At 49.6% G+C, this 20666-nt stretch overlaps 1 protein-coding gene across 5 annotated transcripts in view; it reads right to left on the reverse strand.

Annotated features, from left to right (window-relative positions):
* The window catches only part of RIPOR2 (RHO family interacting cell polarization regulator 2), a 275758-nt gene that overhangs the window by 208157 nt on the left and 46935 nt on the right, over positions 1-20666 (reverse strand). For 3 of the 5 annotated variants that reach the window (XM_059399567.1, XM_059399573.1, XM_059399572.1), the window contains exon 1: positions 4970-5481. The exons of 1 other annotated variant lie outside the window; for it this stretch is intronic. In XM_059399567.1, coding sequence (XP_059255550.1) covers positions 4970-5045 — 76 coding nt within the window. In that variant the 5' untranslated portion in view covers positions 5046-5481. Of the gene's footprint in view, positions 1-4969; positions 5482-14714; positions 14794-20666 lie in introns of those variants that run through there. One more of the 5 variants, XM_059399569.1, reaches the window with a different exon arrangement.

The raw sequence follows: 20666 nt of genomic DNA on the forward strand, positions 1-20666 counted from the left end.
AGGCTGCCCACTGTCTGAGCGCAGGCTGTTAATGGACAGTTTTAGCAGCTGGATAAGCTGAAGCCCAGGAGAAGATGCAACCTGGGGATGACAGAGCATGTCCTAAAAGTCTTATTTTTTTAATTTTTTATACTCATAGTGACCCCCTCATTGACCTCTTCCCAAATTTTTAAGGCTATGACTTTATTTATTTATTTATTTATTTAAGATTTTTACTTATTTATTTGACAGAGAGAGACACAGTGAGAGAGAGAACACAAGCAGGGGGAGTGGGAGAAAGAGAAACAGGCTTCCTGCTGAGCAGGGAGCCTGATGTGGTGCTCCATCCCAGGGCCCTAGGATCACGACCCCAGCCAAAGGCAGAGGCTTAACAACTGAGCCACCCAGGTGCCCCTAAGCCTATGGCTTTAAAGGAGGCAGAAGCCATGAGAGGAATTACCCCGGGGGAAGACAGAGCTGAGAAGCCCAGCCCGGAGCAGGTGCTGTGCCACAAGGAGTGGACGTCTGGGAGCCATGCTGGTGCAGCAAAGCTGAAGTCCCACAGCTCCCCAGCCCCTGCACAGGTCCTGGAGGGAGGAGACCCGGGAGAAAGGGGGAGAGAAGTCTGGCCGACAACACGTCAGGGGAGCCTTGCCAGGTGCCTGGAAAGCGGGAGGAGCAAGCTGACAGATAGGAAGCGGGCTGCCCCATAAGCTGATGGTGCTCGGGCATGCGAGGCCAGCATTGTCCTCATGGACCTTGGCATCCAGCATTCTCCCCCTTCCGTGGGCTGCTCTGGCTCCCTGGGACCTCCCCAGCATCAGCCCTTGGCTTTGGCATCTTCTGGAGACACCAGTCAATGTAGAGGAGAGCACAAGACCTTTCTAGAAGCAGAGTGCTCCCAGAGCCACGTGGGGTCAGGAAGGACTGCTGGCTTCCTCTGTACTTGTGCTCCCTTCTCCACCATGGCCTTTTCCCCTCAACCCAAAACCATGGTGGAGGCCCTGGTGGACCCTCGGTACTGACTCACATGTCACCGTCACCATTTTGCTTCTCTCAGATCCAACAGCCATCATGCCCCCCATCAGGCACTGTGTAAGGAGGTGACACAATTTAGATCTTCATCTCCCCAGAGCACCATGAGACTGGTCTCCTAAACCCATTTTATGGTTAAGGAAGTGTATATCCAGGGAGGTCAGGTGACTTGCCCAAAGAAGCTGGAGGAAGCCACATCTCCCAGTTATCAAGGCAGATACTCTTGCCAGGCTTCCTCTCCCTGACGTCCCCTAACGTTGGCAGAGTGAAGAAGGGTCGCCCTCACGGCCACGACCTGCCCCGACACTGCCGCCATCACTCAGAGTCCAGGTCCCCCTGCTATTGCTCATACCCTCCATACCTGGGGGAGTCAGGTAAGCAGGCTGATGGGGTTTCTGGGACTTCAGATGAGCCCCTCCTTAGTCTGGCCCCATCACTCCTTTGGGTCTTTCTCTGGTGGCCTCTTTAAAAATGCAAATATCCCTAAGAAGGGTGACACATTCCAGCTCTCATACTGTGGCTCCATTATGTTCCATCCCGCACTCCTATGAACACTAAACAATGTCAGCAGCTCATCATTGGCACTGGCAGTGAACAGAAAAGCAAGGGGCACAAAGGGAAAATGGGCTTTGGGAGTCGCTGCGTTAACAGGGATATAATTTTGATTGAACTCAAAACTTTCCTGAGTTCACTAGATGCTGGGCATTTTGCTCAGAGTCAGAGGCATATAGAACATGATCAGAATTGGTTTCTATTTGAGATCTGAATATGGGCCATGTGTTGAATAATACTAGGGGAGCATTAATTATATTAGGCAGTTATATAGAAAAAGGACCTTGCTTTTTAGAGATGCTCTTACTAAAATATTTAGAGTTCAGATGTCATAATGTCTGCAATTTATTTTAAAATATTTCAGCAGGATGTAGATGAAATGAATATAGCAAAATATTAGCAGTTGTTAAATTTAAGTGGTAGCTATATGGGATAAGTTGTGTTCTTTTCTCTACCTTTCTGTATTTTTGAAAATTTTCATAATAAAAAGTAAAAAGAAAAACCTTTCCAGTAGCTCAAAATCCAGGTTCTATGGCAAGGATGGCAGGTTTTGTGGTAAGCAGAATCCAAAGACGGCCCTGTGATTCCTAATCCTGGTTTACATACGCTCATGTAACTCCCTTAGCTAGAGTGGGAAAGATTGTGAATATGACGAGATTTTACTTTCATGATTAGGCTATGCCATAGGGACACAGATTAAGGGTTTTGCAGATGTAATTAAGATCCCTGATCAGTTGATTTTGAACGAATCAAAAGAAGATGATCCTGGGTGGGCCTGGCCTAATCAGGAGAGCTGCTTAAAGGAGAGATCACAGGCAGCATGAGACACTCTCTGGGTTGGCCTCGAGAATACAGAATTGCCATGTAGAGAGGGCCATGTGACAGGGAACAGTGGGGAGCCTCCAGCTGCTGAGGGCTTTCCAGTGCTGATGTCCATGAGGAAATAATTCTGCCAACAACCCCTGATTTTGGAAGAAGACTGTAGGCCCCAGAGGAGACAGAGGTTCTGGCTGATGCGTTGACTGCAGCATTGTTAGACCCTGAGCAGACCTCGCTAATTCATGCCCAGTCTCTTGACCGATGGAAATGGCAAGGTAATAAATGCACGTTGTTTTAAGACAATAAGCTTGTGGTAATTTGTTACAAAACAATGGAATACAAATGCAGCGTTTGGCTGTTGAAGCAAATCTAATTGATTAGAAAAAGCAGTGCTGGACGGGAAAGAATTGCAAGCCTGGGCCTGGCTTCCCTGGGAGAGCACAAGCGAGCCGTGGTGACTGGCAATGTCTGCCTGGGCCTGGGAAGGGCGGCACTCGGCCCTCCTACTGCCATTCGCAGTCCCTTTGAGGATTGGAGGGAAATGGGTTATTAATGGATTTTTCTCAATGACAGAATAACCCCAAGGGTTATTCTTGGATCTCTGAGTCAGAGGGGATGCTCACCTGTGAGAAAAGCCTCAGAGAAGGGGGACAGAAAAAGTTATCAGAGTTTAGCTACTGCAAAACAATGCCAAGGGCCAGCCTGGCGTCTGCACTGAGACACTGCTCCATCGGTTCTTTCTCTCTTCACAGTCTTCCCTGTTTCCCTTTCCATGGCCTCGAATTCAAACATGCACAGGTGTTCCATGAGTTGGAAAAATCAACCCCAAACAAAGTCACCCGATCCCCTGCTACTTCTGACTCGCACTGCCTTGAACATGGCGGGGCTCTTGACCACCCTGGAGCAAAGCCAGAACCCCTTCCTTTCTCAGACGCTTGTGCCAAAGAGGTCGGGACTGGCCTGCTTCATGTCCGACTCGGAGGAAGCATTTACTAATAATCATTGTTTCATAGGAAAACTGTGCAGAAACCTTCCCCCAAAGCCCAGATGTTAGTCTCACCACTCAAGTAAAATCACTCTAACAAAACAGGCCTTTCCCCCAAATTCTTGTTTGTGGAGGGTAGGCCGCCTCCCCACTGCTGTGCGTCGACGGATCGGCTCACCCTTTCCCAGTCACACATCCCACCGCAGGGTGTTGTCCGAAACCCGAGGGACCACAGCCCTTTCCCCCGGACGCAGAAACTGAAATCTGAACTTCCAAGCAGGCTCAGGTGAAAGCAGCAGATGAGTAAGAAGGGAAAGCCTCCAGAAAATTGCTAACGGCTCCTTAATTGTACTAAAGACTTCACCGGGGGCAACTGCTTGTATGTGGGGTGCCGTTTGAACCCAACCAGCTGAGCTTGGCCCCTTGCGCTAGTAGGCCGCCACCGTGTTTTTTTATGTTCCTAAACCACTCCTTCCTCTTAACTGTCTTCACCGGGGCTTCCTCACGTGAGTCTCGCCAACGTCTAACTAGACTTAAGTAACCCCACGTGATGGGAGCCCTTACACTGGGGCTCAGTGGCCCACAGCAGTCCCCTTCTGTACCTGAGCATCCTACTGGCTATTTAGCATGTAAAGGGTTCACTGCCAGGGTTTAGACGTGAGAGATCTGACTTAAAAACTAACATGTTTTTGCTTTTCTGGAAAAGTCAGGAAACCTGACAACTTGGAACTCCATTTCTCATGAAAGCAATCTGATGATATCAAACAGTGACTATTTTTCTGTGGGAGTACACATGCTTCTCCCTTTTACCACAGACCCCACCACTCCTTGTTGCCTCCTCAGGCCGAGACCACGATTCAGTTGTAGCTTGTCAGCGTGGCTTCACCATTGCTTTTCTTAGGACAAAAAAGAAAGGGAGCTGTTCCTCACCTCTGTGAAAAGAGTGCTCTTGCTCATTTATTTGCTTCTGTGGCCTAGCCCCACTGACTGAATTTGCTGACATCTGACTTAAGTTACTCTTTCCAGCAACAGACACACACCAATATGTTGCCTATTGGTGGGTAATGGTCTGCATACATTTGGAATGTTTTTTCCTTCTCAGATGACCTCAACACTGAAATCTCCCTTTTGGGTAGCGTTCCTGTCAACTCAAGGGGAACCTCCGCATGAGTCTGATCATGTAAGAAGCAGACGACTGGTGCTTTAAAGGAAGTGTGTCTCCCTCGAGTTTCACCCACTCTAGCTACATGGCTGTTCCATTCAGACGCTGCATATTCTCCCCACCCCCACCCATCCTGGAATAAACGAAAGTTCCAGTTCACACAACTCCTTGACTAGTATAAATATTTATCTGTATTTTCCATCTAGATGCAGAAAGGGGCCCTCTCTCGCATGCTACTTGAAACAGAGTATTTTGTTACCCCTCATCGGGATTGAGCTGCAGGAAGCAAACAGGAAGAGAGAGAAGAGGAGAAGGAAGGCCTCAGGAGAGGGGCCCAGGACGCCGGAGAAGGGGGCAGGTAGCAGCACGTAAGGGAAACTTGGAGAAGGCAGGCCGGTCGCCAGGAGGGGTGCAGGCCACACCCTTGGGACACTCACGGTTGAGCTGTCGCCTCCGGATCCGGTCCCTCCATGGCCTGCTTCGGATCCAGTGCAATCGAGAAGGAAGAACCATGGTCCCAAGGTGAGCCTTCTAAAACCCTCTCATGGCGGGAGCAAAAGGGCACCCAGCAACACAGAAGACAAGTCCAAGTGCATAAAAATTTTTTTAAAAAAAGGAAAAACTCAAACCAAAAAAACCCCACCCCTCTTCTCTTTTTTTGTGTCTGAGGCTTCCGTTGACTTCTTTTATCTTACAACTTGCTTTTCCTTTCCTTCCCGAAACTCCCCACCGGCCCGAAGGCAGCTGCCGCGCGGGGCTGTGGGGCCGAGCCTCTCCAGGCCTCCGGGGCCATGTTTTATGCATGAAGATGATGGGGCGGTAATTTATTCTAGCGGAGCTCCTGTGTCGGCTGCACGTCAGCGGAGCTGGGCGCTGGCTGGGGGAGGGCAGGTGTACGTGTCTGCAGGAAGAATGGCCTGAAATGGGAATCCCTCTCCGCAGGCGGGACTGAAGACCAGAGCTTGGCTGCCAGGAACGCGGGGCAGGATGGCTGGAGCCGAAATCAGGGCAATGGCCCTCACGTTTTAGGGCACGTGATTTCTTCACTGCTGGGTCCCTAGCACCTGGCACAGAGCGGGGGAACAATGCATATTTGTTGAGTGAATGAATGGTTCAGTGACAACCAACCTAAAAACTTGTTGGTGCCCCCATGAGTCGTTTATGCCAGTGAACCTGCTTGATTCACGGTCCTCAAATAGGCTTGCTTGAACCTGATGGCCCATGTCTCTCCCCACACTTTTCTCTCCATCAAGGACCACACTCCTTCCTCACCCACCCACTTTGAAATCTCATTTTCCTGTGATGCATTCCTGAAGTCACACGATGGGGCCAGCCCCCACACCCCCTGCGCACCTCACACTCTGGCCAGCGACCAGATGGCCCTCGTCGGTTAAAGCTCTTGCTTGTTCGTTTGTTTGACTGACTGTGTGTCCGAATAGCGAGGCTGCTTCTCGGTGACAGGTGCTGTGTAGTCCCTCTCCCCGGGCTGCCGCAGACTGTGTTTTGCCTGAGAAATTGGTGACATTAAGGAGTGGCTGGGGCATTCTGCCTCCCCGGTCTCCACTACCCTGAATAAATGTACAGTCTAACTCAAGACTCTATTGGTTATAAAAACCTCTTGGACACAGGACCCCAGGTCCCCAAACCGCCTTCTACAGACATTGCAGAGAGAGAGGATACGCTCATGATGGGTTGTTCTGTCCTACGCAATGCCCCCCTGCTCCAGACAGCCAACAGCTCTTGATCAAAGCCTTAGGGACAGTCTTGCCATGAGGTCCCAACTGGAAAAAAGTGACAACTCCAATCCCCGAATGTAGCCCAAGAGAATCCAGCATCTGGCTGAAGGCAGAAAACATGTCGTGTCTCTACTGTGTATCCCCCCGGGCCACAGCAGGGGGATAGGGAGCTGCTGAGAGGTGGGAGTCGGGGGGCAGATGGGCGTCACTAATGTCCCTGTGCCTTGCTGGTTTCAGCTCAGAAGGGAGAGAACCTACAGCCCTCCCAGGGTTGGTGCGATGAAATGAGATAAAGTTAAATAACTCTGGGGGTTGGCAGGTATTGGAACGTTCCCCCAGGAGCTCACTAGTAAAGCAGGGGTAAAGTCAATTCCAAACTCTTGGTAGCCTGCTGACTCGCCTCCTGCCTTTGACATCACTGGGCCTCAGTGTCTTCATCTGCCAGTGGGGGTAAGAACACAGCCGCTGCCTTGTGGTTCTGCTGATGTCACAACGGGACACACGCCAAGGGCTTAGAACTGGGTTCAAAATAAAGAAATTGCTCCTCGTCAGCGGCTCCTGTTGACCAGCAAAGCAAATTTCACCCACATCGGCAAACTCCTCCAGGCCTTCGGTGCCTGATCTGCCCAGCGAGGGGGTCTGGGCTCCCTTATATCAAGACTCCAGAGTATTCATTTCCCAGGGCTGCTATCACAAATTGCCACCAAGGTAGTGGCATGAAACACAAACGTCTTACCTCACAGCTGGGGAGGCCAAAGTCTGAGGTGGGGTCGCAGCTGACTGACAGCGGGGTGTCTGCAGGGCCCCAGGGGAGACTCTGTTCCTTGCCTTTGCCAGCTTCTAGGGGCTGCTCAGAGTCCTTGAATCTATTTCCGAGTGATCTTTGTTAGCCTGAAAAACCTCCACCTGGCGGGGCGGGGTGGGGGGGCCTTTATACCAAATGTAGTGACTTGGCAATTCACGGTCCCATGGGGCTCAGTCGGGTGAGACAACCACCTCGGGATCCTGACTGTGCCTGCCTCTCAAGCTTCGTTTTCTGGAGTAGAGAGTGGAAAAGACCAAGATCAGGATGGAATCTAAGGATGGTAGCCACTGAGAAGGTTGTATTGGCTGTTGCAAATGGACACAGTCCCCTGGAATGATGCAGGAAGTAGAAGAAACCCCCGTATTCGATGAGGGCCTAGGAATGGATGTTCTCACCATCTGGTCTGCTCCGGAGACCCCCTGCCCCATTACTCCCAGCAACACAGTCCTGCTCTACATGGCACCTGCCATAAATCAGATCAGGAGGCCACCACAAGGCAAAGAGAGAAGAGGAAGCTCACAGACGATGCTCCCTTCCGCCACCTTGGTTCACTCTGGCCCCTTCAAAGTCTGTGCTCGCAATGAACTTGAGCCTATAGTATGTGATACCAAATGAAGCGTTTTCCTCTTCTTCTTCTTCTTTTTTTTTTTTTTTTTTTTGCAATCAGCATCAGACCTTCTCTCTTCCTCATTAAGCCACACATTTCCTCAAGCCTCTGCTGCATGAGTCACTGCTTTTCTGATGCACATAATTTACAGCAGCAGCTGAGGGAGAACAGCAGGCCAGAGGGAGCAGAAAAGTAGAGTTAGGTCCCGGATATAAGGCAGTTGAAAAGTTTGCATTTCCTCTTCTGTAGTGCATTTCAATGCCTATTTGGCCTGTTTGCTCATTATAATCACAGAGAGACTGGGGGCTGGGGAGGGGACCAGAACAAGAAGCAGAGGACTGGCTGCCATGCTTTCTCATTCTTTCTTCTCACTGGCCATTCTCTGGACCCACAGCTCGCACCATATGGTTCCTTCTTCTGACTTCTTGGAGTCTCACATTTTCCTCCATTAAGCACATACCCTTGCACGCCTGGAATGTTCTCCTCCCAAGGAACATTCTCATTCATGCTAAGCATGGAATATCAATTTTGACTCTTCTCTGGGCCCATGTTGCTATTAAATTTCCATAAGCTGCAGAATTTCATGGCAAACACAGAGATTCTGCTAGGAGCAACGTGTTTAAAAGAACATGGAGGGAGGAAGCATAATTATGAGATCCTTTCTTCATATTTTTCCCTTCAACTCATTTGCAATAAATGGAAACGAGATGTTAGCTTCGGGAGAAAGCACGCCAGCATGTTTATTTCTACTTGAAAACTGTCCTGGGGAGAAAGAAACCTTCAAGGACTCTGTGGAGGATGGAAAGCACGGAGACAAAGCACATTGTGCTACTTTTAAAGCAAACCACTAAGGGAAAACTTGGTATTATTTTTAAATAAAAGCTTATCAAACACCAGGAGGAAAGAATAGCACAGCACTAAATTGGTTTCTCTCCTGCCACAAAAGAACATGCAAAGGACAGAGGGTTCAGCTTGTTCTCTGAAAACTGGAACGGGAGTGGGAGCCGGGTCCTTGCTGTGGCTCTCCGGCTGGCTGTCTACCCACACTCATGGAATGAAAACACCAAGAAACAGGCTTTGCGTTGTATGCTTTAAGGAGATATGTGCTTTTATTTCATTTCCCCCATGTTCTTGTTCATGAGTAGATAATAAAGTGAAGGCTAAGAATGGTTGCTCTAGATAATAATTATCGAATACATATGGTGCCTCACATGTATTAATCCATAATACTGTCATAATAATCCTGAGCCCGTTTTGCAGATGGAGAAACTGAGGCCCGAGAAGTTCAGTGATTTGCCGTGATCACATGCCCAGCAAGTGACTGAAATGAGATTTGAATTCAGACAACCTGGCTCTGAGTATAACTGCAGCCTCTGTTAACTCTTCAGACCGAGTAATTAAAAAGCACTGCTGTGTAACCCCACGCTGCGCGTTACATCGTGAGTGCTTCTGATGGGCGGTGCTTCCAGTCCGTTTTTGAAATACGCAGCATTTGGGAAAGAGAATTATGGAGTAATAAAGAATCAGAACATTTGACAACTCTCAGAGAACCTTCTTAGACAACATCACGTCCAAACATGTCCTTTTAGAAAAGATGAAACCAAGGCTCGAGAAGTTGTGACACGTAGAAGTTGGCACAGCAGGACTGGATGGATGGATCCTGGCTGTGCCTTCATCCAGCCCATCCCCTAACCTCAATACAAGGTTCTTCACGGCTGCTGACACCTGATTTCACAGGAGCTTGGAGGCCTAGAACATTGCTGGGGGATGGTTTTTATGGAGCAGAGACAGAATTGTGAGCTGGCCTCTGAGAGAGAAGCATGAGGCTAAAGCGAGGCCAGTGCCTGCCTTTTCCGTGCGCTCTTCTCGCCCCTTCCAGCCCATCACTGTCCTCTCTCCCTCTCCCCTTCCTCCCTCACAGTGGCTTCTCCAAAGCCCTTCTGTCTCCGTGAGCAGCTCCACCTCCCATGCAGTTGCTGCAGCCAGCGAGCTGGGCGCTCCTGCTTGCTCTCTGCTCCTCATGCCCCACGTTCAGGGGTTCTTCTCCCTCCCAGTCACCTCTCCGATCTGCTCCCTAGCCATCCTCACGGTCCCTGTCCTGGCCCAAGCCACCGTCACCTGTCACACAAACTACCTTAGCGGCTTTGTGTCCCATTTTGGCTGCCTACGCCAATCCACTTGCTGGTCAAAAGAGCCATCCTTGGGGCACCTGGGTGGCTCCATGGGTTAAAGCCTCTGCTTTCGGCTCAGGTCATGATCCCAGAGTCCTGGGATCGAGCCCCACACCGGGCTCTCTGCTCAGCAGGGAGCCTGCTTTCCTTCATCTCTCTCTGCCTGCCTCTTTGCCTACTTGTGATCTCTGTCAAATAAATTAAAAAAAAAAAAAAGAAAGAAAGAAAGAAAAAAAGAGCCATCCTTTGAAAATCCTGGAATGACCACATACCGCCACCACTGAAAGCCCTTGGGGAAGGTGGAGGACTCTTGGGATAAAATCCAAATTCCCTAACCTCACGAGCTAACTGTTTCCATGAGAGTGGACAGGAAGAGACTGGTGATGAAGATGTTCACCCCCTGGGAGAGGGGCGCAAGACAGGAAAGTGCCTGTGCCTGGAGCTGAAGCTTTAGGAGGCGGAGTCCGGGGTGGCGCCCAGGGAAAGAAATACAGGAATCACTCAGGTATGAGCTCGCTGAGTAGCGACCCCATGTCTGTCCCCAAGCCCTCTAAACTGACAACTGCTGCCAGGCCTCACCAAAGGAGAGTCTTATTTTCTCCTGTAATGAAGGGCCCAGATATTTTTAGTTTCACCATAATCGATTATGCGCAGAGTGACCGACATCCATGGCCTCCCCAGGGGAATGAGAGTGAGGCGGCCGTTGTCTCAGCTCCTCCGGCAGCCCGATGGGAGGGAAGAAAAGCATTCGGGCAGGGTCTGTGTCCCCTTTGCGGCAGCTTCCTTTGGGGATCCTCAAGATGAAGAGGACAAGTATTTCCTTATTATACTGAGTGATCAACTTCCAAGTCTTCTTCGATCGCAGTGTTAGTGGGGCTGTACCCTTCTCAGCCTTGTCAGAAGAGAAGGGGTCAAAGATGCCATGATCTGAAGGTAGCGTCTCTCCTTTCACCCTGAAGTGATCGAAGAATCGGAACCTCCCAGAACTCCAGAGCCGGAGAGACCGAGATGTCACTGCCCCACGCCTCACTTCACGGAAGGGGAAGCAGCCACGCAAAGGACAGAAGTGTCTCATCAGTGCCCCCAAACCAGTTCGTTCCTGAGGCAATCGTAACACCCTGTTGTTCTGGCACACAGCTGGGGACTCTCCACGTGCACAAGTCGTTACAAATCAGGCTTCTCACATACGAAATACACGCATTTCTTAGCAATGTCTGGAACATTCCATTTCATGTGTGAGCCAACAGCATAACAAGGACTGTGTTTTAAAATGGTGCCATGAACCTGCCTCCTTAGCGCAGTAGGCAGCGCGTCAGTCTCATAAAATGGTGCCATGAAATAAGAGTCTCAAAACTTTTACACGGCTTGTTCCCAGAGGGATATTTACCAGATGGGGGTCATGTATATTTGTATATACTTTTAGGACAGGGAGGGAAGAGATGTTTTCCTTATCGAAAATAACCGGGGGGCGCCTGGGTGGCTCAGTGGGTTAAGCCGCTGCCTTCAGCTCGGGTCATGATCTCGGGGTCCCGGGATCGAGTCCTGCGTCGGGCTCTCTCTGCTCAGCGGGGAGCCTGCTTCCTCCTCTCTCTCTCTCTGCCCACTTGTGATTTCTGTCAAATAAATAAATAAAAACTTTAAAAAAAAAAAAAAAAAAAAAAAAAAAGAAAATAACAGGGAGGGGTGGCCCCCCTGGACGTCTCTGCCGAGGGTCCTGGACTCACAGGCGTCTGTCCCACCTGCCGGAGGAGCTCACCCAAGTAGCTCTGACGTGTTTTCTTCACTAGGTTCATACCATTCAGGTTTTTTTTTAATTGTTGTAGGCACTGAGTATATGAAGATGAATAAAACACGGATTTGGCTTGGAGAGCTTAAAATCCTCTGAAGAATGCAGATTCACAAATAACCGTATGGCCAGATCCCACAGGGTCGGTGTTGGAGGAGTCCCACAGAGTCAGTTGGGAGCCCAGATGATGAAATGATCCTGACAGGAAGGGAAAAGCCAAAGCAGGTCTGGGGAGGCGGCCGCATCTGAGCTAAGCCTTGGAAGACTGGAGGATACCAAGAGGGGGAGAGGAATGAGGAGAAAGGTATGGCCGGCCAAAGACGCATGAGCTCTAGGCTGCAGGAGGACACGACAGGTGGCAAAAGAAGGAGGGAAGGTCTGGGGCGGAATGCAGCCTGAAGGGCAGGTTCGGGGAGGCTCCACAGTGGGGGCAGGACAGGACCTTCTAGTCCTGAAAGAAGGGGACTTGTTCTGGCGTGTGAGGGCCTCCCTCACCCCTGGGTGTCCTGCCTCCTCCTCCTCCTCAGAGATCTCATGCTTCCTCCCTTCACCACAGGAGGCTTGACAAAGGGGTATCACAGATGCTCCGTGACGCCACAGGGTGTGGCCACGCAAGGACGCCAAAGGACGGTGGTATCTCCAAGGCCCAGAAACTGCCCCTGGGCGTCTCAGAGAGGGCGGGAAGCAGCCTTCATGGGGTTGTCCTGTCCCAGGGTGGGGTGTTGAGGACCAGGGCCTAACGGAGAAGTAAGGCACTCGGGAGACCGGTCTCTGGGCACTACCTCACACTCAGCAAAACCTCAACAGAAAAATAGAAATGAGACAGGAAATCCATTCCTGTACAGAGAGGAAGAGAAACTGATGAAAGGAGAGCTTTGGGTTAACTGGTCAAGATACTTAAAAGTGAAACTTTGAAAATATTTAAAAAAAAAAAAAAAAAGCATTTATTGAGTGAGTAGCACATGGTAGACATTGTGGCGAATGATTTGGGAGCTTTATTCTACATACCCAGAAGGCTTCATTATCATCAGACATTTGCTGGGTGAGAGAAAAATCTGAGCCAGTGAGTGAGTTGGTTGATGTCAATGGTCAGTGTCCTGGAGTTAGGATAACTTGTTCCTCCTGGTTTGCCAGATGTGAGCACGGCTGGTCTTATGTCCTGGGCACCCCCCAGTCCCGGGTGAACTATGGTGGCTGATTGCTCAGAGTCTCTCTCTCTCTTCGTTTTAGGGTTTACTTCTGGAGAGACCTGGCCAACTGTCTCATCAGGCCCCTTCTCTCCTGGCCAGCTGTGGTGAACACTGCCACACTCCAATTTCTGTATCTTACAGTTCTTTCTTATAATCCTGTGCTTTCTTTCAAAACCCGATGCTGTAAGTTCATCCTGAAATGAGCACTGCAGGTGAGCTCAGTCCATATCGCTCCCTCTCCCAGCGTGCCTTCCGGCTCCGGGAGGGTGACCAGTGCCACGATTCTGCAGACTCACCTGCCCGTCAAGCAGGAGATCCGATGTGAGTCTGGGAGGAGCAAGCGGGCAAAGCAAGTTGTCGGCCTCTGGTCAGGAGAGAGGACTGTGCGGCAAGCCCATTGTTCGTCTTCTCCCCAAGCAAGGAGGGGTAGGGCAGCTGGTCGACTCAGCAGCTTCCTGATCATGGCGAAGGCTTGATGCTTCTGGTCCCCACCCAGTTCCATTAACTGGCCTGTGCTTCTGAGTTCAGACAGCGCACCTTGCGTTCTCCCGATGATGTTATGAGCTGTCTGTTACTGTACCCAACACTCTTCTTGCATAAATTAGCCAGAGGATCCTGCAATTGCAACCCCCAAACCCATAGACTGGTACAGATGGTAACAAGGATGCCATCACCCATAGCTTAATAGTAGCTTTCTAGAATGCTCGCATTGGAAGGAAATCAGAGGCCGTGTCCAGGCTCTGGGAGAGCGCTTGCCCTGAAGGCCTGCAGCTCTCTGTTATGGCATCAGAGAGAGCGGAATCCAGTTGGGATACACTCCCACCTTCTGTGGTTAAGACAGTTGACAGAAACATGTCTTTCCACTTTTGTTTTATATCCATACTGTCCTGTGTAGGGGATCTTCTGCTAAGGCGTTGACTTTGTCAGGTTAACTCTGGAAATCAGAGATTTTAGACCTATGTTTTCACACCGAATCTACAGAAATAGAAGCTACGATGTCGAGGGTTATCTTTGATGTCAAGGGTTGAATAGTTTGTTAGTGTAACTTTTTGAAGAATGTAAATGCTTTGTTGAAAATTTCTGGCTCAGGAAATATAAACAAGATTCGAAGATTTCCATTCCAGTATACATTTTTACTATATATGTCTCTGTGTATTATAGTATGTACACATTACATTTAAGGAGCATTATAAACAAAGTGGCAACAGAGAAGGAAAGAAGTTCTTCATCGAATTTAAATCTGTATAGATTCCATTTCTTACCATCATAAGTTCCCTTTACTAGTCAGTAGGGTGTTTTTTTTTTTAAGATTTTATTTATTTATTTGATAGACAGAGATCACAAGTAGGCAGAGAGGCAGGCAGAGAGAGAAAGCAGGTCCCTGCTGAGCAGAGAGCCCGATGTGGGGCTTGATCCCAGGACCCTGGGATTGTGACCTGAGCTGAAGGCAGAGGCTTTAACCCACTGAGCCACCCAGGCACCCCTACTAGTCAGTAGTTTAAAATAAGATTTGGTTTGGTCCTCTATAAAAAGTCTGTAATATGGGCTTGCAATAGAAACTTTGTTATTCTGGCTATAGAATGTGACTATTACAGGAGACAGAATCTTCTTAACTATAAACAAAGCTGTCAGGCTTGTGCTATTTTCTCTTCCACTGTGTAGGTCGCTTGGGTTCTCCTGTTGGACACAGAGCACCTCAGCTGGCTCTTCTCATAGCTGGAGTAAGAAAATAAGGCCAGAAAATAAGGTCTGCCCTAATCAAAACACAGGGCATAGTTTCTTCCACAATTCCTAGAGTTTCGGGCTCCTCACTGTCTCTCGCTTATCCCGCCTCCACCTGAAAGGCCTCATCCCCTGGGGGACGTTCTCTCCTAGGGATAGGTTTACCTTCAAAATCAGAGGGTGCAAAGCGGACGTCTCCCCAGCTGGTAACGTGGCATTGTCCAGCCACTGCCTGTTCCAACACCTGTCGACACAAAATGAACCAACATTTTTAAAATTTTTAAAGAGAAAGGAAAAGAGTTTTATCTGAGCCCAAGTTAGGACAGCTGCCTAGGATATACGATCTTCACAAAGAAGAGCGTGCTCTGGGGAAGGAATATTTGATCTGGGGTTATATATATATACATATGTGTGTGTGTGTGTGTGTGTGTGTGTGTGTGTGTGTGTATACATATATATATTTAACACTAAGAGTTACAAATCATTAGGACAAAAGACATTCCAGAAAGTGACAGACTTTATCTTATGTTTTTAGTATGTGCAAGACTCTATGACCTTAATCTTATGGGAACCAGGGAGATTTGTTTTTCTTATCTTTGTGTTTGGAAGGGTCCTTTCGGTTCTTTCTTTCTTTCTTTTCTTTTCTTTTTTAACGAAGCAGATGCACAAGTATGTGCAGGGCAGAAATAGAGTCCACACTTTGAGGTTTAGCTCCGTCAGTCTGACCTTGGTGAATATTAAAGTAGAGCTTCCCTGGGAGCCCACAAGGCATGAAAAGTTGAAAATTTCCTTTATGATACCCAAGAGGGCAAGAGTGGGAGCACCTGAGTGGCTCACCCGATTGAGTGCTCCACTCTTGAACTTGGCTCAGGTCATGCTCTCATGGTCGTGGGATGGAGCCCCATGTTGGGCTCCGGGCTCAGCAGGGACTCTGCTTGAGATTCTCTCTCTCCCTCTGCCCCTCCCCCCACTCATGCTCTATAAATCAATCTATCTTTATGACCCCCCAAGACCTCCCAAATCTTTATGACCCAAACTGAGGCATGAGGACAGGAAACTTCTGGAACTGGAAAGAGCTGAAAATAAACTTCAGGTTTTTCTCTCTTTTCATCAAGAGCAGGGGTCCTCCCTAAGAGTCTTTTCCTTGCAAGCAATAGCAATCACCATAAACGTAACCTGAACATTGTGTTTTTTTAAAGCAAGTGGAACGTGGTTATTATAAGTCGGTGGGACAAACGTTTCCAGCGGGTGTGTGCGGGAGAGGATATCCCGGAAACCCGGGGCAGCTATGACCCCTCCTCTGTCTGGCCCTCGCTTGCCACAGAGTCTAACCTGGGTTTCTGAGGGCTCAGCTGCCTTCCTGGCCTTGGGCAGCGCCTGACTGTTGAGTTAAACCAGAGGACTGAATCCTGACTGCCCCTCTTCAAGCTACGTGACCTTTACTCAAGGCGCCTGAGACATGAGTGCCCTGGACTCGGATGAGAACAGCGAGAGTTCCCACTCCATGAGGTTGTGCTGAGGATCAGATGAGCTCATCCATGTGGAAACAGTGCCTGGGGCAGAGCCAGCCCTTAATATTTATTAGCTATTAATCTGGTTATATATTCCTCTTTCTCCCTGTGGGTCGGTTTTCTTGGCTTCACTGGGTCTACGTCCAAGCCTGGCCACACCCCACAGTGGCGACCCCACTTCTAAGTCTACACCACGCCAGTCCAGGCCAACAGCCAGACTAAAAATGATTCTCTCAGTCTCCAGACCAAAATCTCAGCAGAAAGAATCTTCTTGACTGGGTCGTGGTCATGGAGGCAAGTGAAGTCAGCTGTGAAAGGCTGGGTTGTGTGCATGTGGGTGTTGGGGTAGCAGGGCGGGGAGTGGAGAGAATAGTGGTAGTTCTCAATGACAGGGCTTCTTCATGGCTCATTACTCTTCCCCAGAAGGGGGAGCCCAGTCACAGTTTGTGGTGTTTTGTGTTAAGTCTTTACTGAGCACTGTTGGTGCCCATCCCAGATACCTAGTGTCCTTTTACCATATCTGTGTGTGGCTTGCCCCCTCGACCCCTGCTTTGTGTTTTGGTTCCTAACTGCCTTGGATCTACAGAGTCATTCTGCTCATAAGCACAGAGGGCCAGAAGGGCTTGGAAGTCTTTGTCTTAGCTTCCTCCAGGGCCAGCTACAACTTGGGACTGCCAGCCACCCATGAGGGGGTCTGACAGCGCAGCATCCTTGCCCTACATGGAGACACACTCTGAGGCACAACCTACCCCCACCCAGTTCTCCCCTGGGGGTGTCAGGCTGAGGGTGGGGGTTTGCATGGGTTCTCCCCCTTCTCTGTCTGGCCTCCCCTTCCTCGCTGGCTTCCCCTGGAAGCATTTCCTTAATAAATGACTTCCACATGAATCCTGCTCTGAGGGCCTGTTTCTGGAGCTCAATTTAAAACAATCTCACAGATTTAAAAAAAAAAAAAAAAAAGAGTCTGAACTCATTTGTGAGCCATTAATGGAGGGAACTGATGTCCGTGTAAAAAGAATTCTTGTGCTCCTCGGAGACTGGATTTTGTTCCTCAGCCTTGGGTCCCACCCACCGAGAGGGGCTGTGAGGAGCCCCGTGTCTGCCTGCAGAAAGTGATCTTCTTTCAGAGAAAACAAGGACAGCCACTCTTATTTACAGAGAGAAAAAAAGAAAGACAAGAAGGTTGGTCTGGTGTGTGACCGGCTCTTCTTTACTGTCCGCTCCCCCGCGGCCAGCTGAGAAAGCAGTTTTAACTTTCAGAAAAATAGACTCTTCCTGCCAAGTCTGGCCGCCTGTCTGAATGCTAAACATGGGAACGCCGGGAAGAGGAGGGAGCGTGAGAGAGGACACTTCTAGGCCAAGCTGCCCCCTCAGCGGATCCTCACAGAGTAATGCTCCTAATTTGCCTGTGGGGGTTGTGCTGCTGATTACAAGGAGGAGCGATCTGTGTGGCTTGCGGTGAGATGCGTTCTCACAGGGAGAGATCACACGGGACTGGCTGTTACCCCAGGCCTCCGACAGCCAAGGAGCTCTCTCTTGGGCTGACAGGGGCCGTTCTTTGAGGTGGGTCAGTCTCAATGCCAGGGAGACAGGACAGTCCCTGGTAGGGGCAGAGTCTGAGAGTCCCTAGTTCCTGACCCCACTGCAGAACATTCTAGCCACCTCGGTTGACACCAATGACTGAAATCCTACCGCACCAGTTCATTTCTTCGGGCTGAAGACAAGTCTATTGTTAAAATGTAACCCTTTCAAGAGAGAGAACACATTTCCCTGTAACATTAACCAGGACTTTCTGGGTTTGGAAGCAATGGAAACTTCATTCAAAATGGTGTGAGCATAAAAGAGGATTTAACTGGCTCAGTAATCAGGGTGGATGGACTTCAAGCACAGCTCGATCGGGTGCCAGAGCGATGTCATCCTAAATGTACTTGCCATCGCCAGCTTTGAGATTTCTCTGTGCTTGCTGCATTTTTAGGTGGCAAAGCCGGCCTGCAGTAACTCTCTACTGTCCTCCTAACCCCAGAGGAAGGAGCACTTCTTGCCCTACCAGCCCAGCAAAAATCTCAGGACTGCTTCTCATTGGCTTAAGTCGAGTCATGGAGTCTCCATGAACCAGTCACTGTGGCTCTGACTGATGAGGCCTCTGTCATGCACACGTGGCTGGAGTGGAGAAGACGGGTCAGCCCCACCCAAAGACTGGGGGGGTGTGTGGTTCTGCAGAGACAACACAAGTGCTCTTACCAAGAGAGGGGAGGATGGGTAATGGGAAGACAAAACCAGCATCTGTCCACCACATTTATGCTTGATTTTCAGACCTCTGCAATCATGCCAAGCAAAGAGCAGCTCCCCGAAAGATGAGGCATAGCAGAGATTGCAAAGACAAGTCTAGAGTCAGGTGCACCATACTAGGAAACCAAGTTGGGGTGAGGGACACTGCATGAGGGCTCCTTGAGTTGCGAGGGGGCAACCCAGATACTCTGAGAGGTTAACAGTATCTTCTTAGGAGCTGAGAAAAATTCAACACCTTGCAAAAATCGGGACTTGAGGGGCACCTGAGTGGCTCAGTGGGTTGAGCCTCTGCCTTCAGCTCGGGTCATGATCTCAGGGTCCTGGGATCGAGCCCCGCAATGGGCTCTCTGCTCAGTGGGGAGCCTGCTTCCCCTCCCCCACCGCCTGCCTCTCTGCCTACTTGTGATCTGTCTGTCAAATGAATAAATAAAATCTTAAAAAAAAAAAAAATCAGGACTTGAATTCCAGGTCTGGGCAGGGGGCAGGCACGGCAGCTCACAATTCATATCAGTAGGTTGCCTGCCCCAGACTTGGAATATCAGCCTTCAGCTGAGGAATGAAATACTCTATGAAGACCTTCTGTACTGTGGTCCCAGCATCCTTCAACATGCTTCAGGTGGGATGTTGGTGCCTGGCAGGGATAACTGTGATAAAACCAGGAAGAGCATCCGTCTTTTTAGCCGGACCAGCCCATCATCTCTTTTTGACTCATATGACTCGCAGGCAGCGAAGAGCTACCGAGCACCCCACTATAACACCCTCGCAAGGCCTGGCCTCATGCCCCCCTCTGCGGAGGAGGAACTAGATCTTACAGAAAGGAAGTGACAAGCGTGTGGTGGATCCAGGATGCAGACACCATTTACCCTCCCTAAACACCAGGCCACCACCAAGAATCTGACAGCAAAAGTAGCTGGGGAGATATGGAGGTATGCAGTTTAGAGCAAGTGGCAAGAAGTGGCAGGGAAAAAATCCAGCTGGACAAGGCATGGCTGTGGTCAGTCTGAACAGAGGCAAGGCACCCCAAGATGATGAGAGCACACTGCCCTTTGTTTGCTGAGATGACACACTCTGGTAGGACAGCCACATAACTGATGGTCGAAACCAACACTGTTTGAGAATGAGAGCGTGCTGTTACTAATGAAGCCAGGGAGACAGTAACAAATCCAGACCAGCAAGGGCAAACGAGGACTCGGGGTCCCTCTCACTGGAGCTAGGCTTTCTTCCGATAGTGGTGATGGACATGTGTGGATTCACCCACGCATCCATCCCTCAGCCCCGCCATCCTGCATCCTTGTGTGGGCTGCAGGATGGCCTCTGAGGGATGCATCAACTGACCCTGATCTTTGAGGCCCTGGGCCCTCACCAGTTGAGTTCATTTCCAGACACTTAGAGAGAGGGGACAAAAGACATCGTAAAATAATTAACTTATTTAACTGAGCCAGTGGTTAACTAAGCAAGGCAGTATGGCAGAGTGGATAAAAGATGTCCGTTTGAGGTTTGGGTTTGGATCCCACTCTGTGAACTTGGGCAAGTGTCTCCGGGGCTCGGATTCCTGAGCTGTAAAATGGGAATGAGGGCACAGAAGGCTTGAGCTTACGCTTCATCTTGGGCACTGGGCCAACCCCTCTATGTGGGTACTTAATCGCAGCATCATTATAACAGTATGAGGCAGGTACTAATGCTCCCCCCATGTTGCAGACTGGTGCATGGAAGCCCAGTGAGCTACTTACTCTACGTTGTACAGTTAGTAAGTACTTGTGTGGCGTTTTTCCCCCGAAGATTTATTTATTTATTTATTTGTTTGTTTGTTTGTTTATTTGAGAGAGCACGAGCCAGAGTGAGGGAAGGGCAGAGGCAGAGGGAAAAGGAGACTCCCCATTGAGCAGGGAGCCTAATGCCGGGCTCCATCCCAGGACCCGCAAGATCACCTGAGCTGAAACCGAGAGTCAGCCACTCAACTGACTGAGCCCCCCAGGAGTCCCCAGTCAATACCTGCCTTACGGGGATTGGTTTTGGTGACTAAATGAGACAATGCTTATTAAAAACTGAGCATATTGACAGAAAGCCAACAGAAGCCCTGGATAAATGATTAGTCTTTAATGATGATAATTTACGCTTCAGTATTCCTGTTATCTTACATTTGTCGTTTAGAAGGCACTACGATGGGTCATATTTCAACCTCGCCATATGGCAGGAAGAGCCTCTGACTAAAAATCTTTAATACTACTTAATACCCGAAGAGGACAGCATTGTTGACATGACCCATCTCTAAGAAGCCCAAGAATCTGAAACATCCAGGCCGTTCTTGCTGCAGCTGGAG

This window comes from Mustela nigripes, chromosome 5, assembly GCF_022355385.1.
Source record: "Mustela nigripes isolate SB6536 chromosome 5, MUSNIG.SB6536, whole genome shotgun sequence".
Taxonomy (NCBI): Eukaryota; Metazoa; Chordata; class Mammalia; order Carnivora; family Mustelidae; genus Mustela; species Mustela nigripes.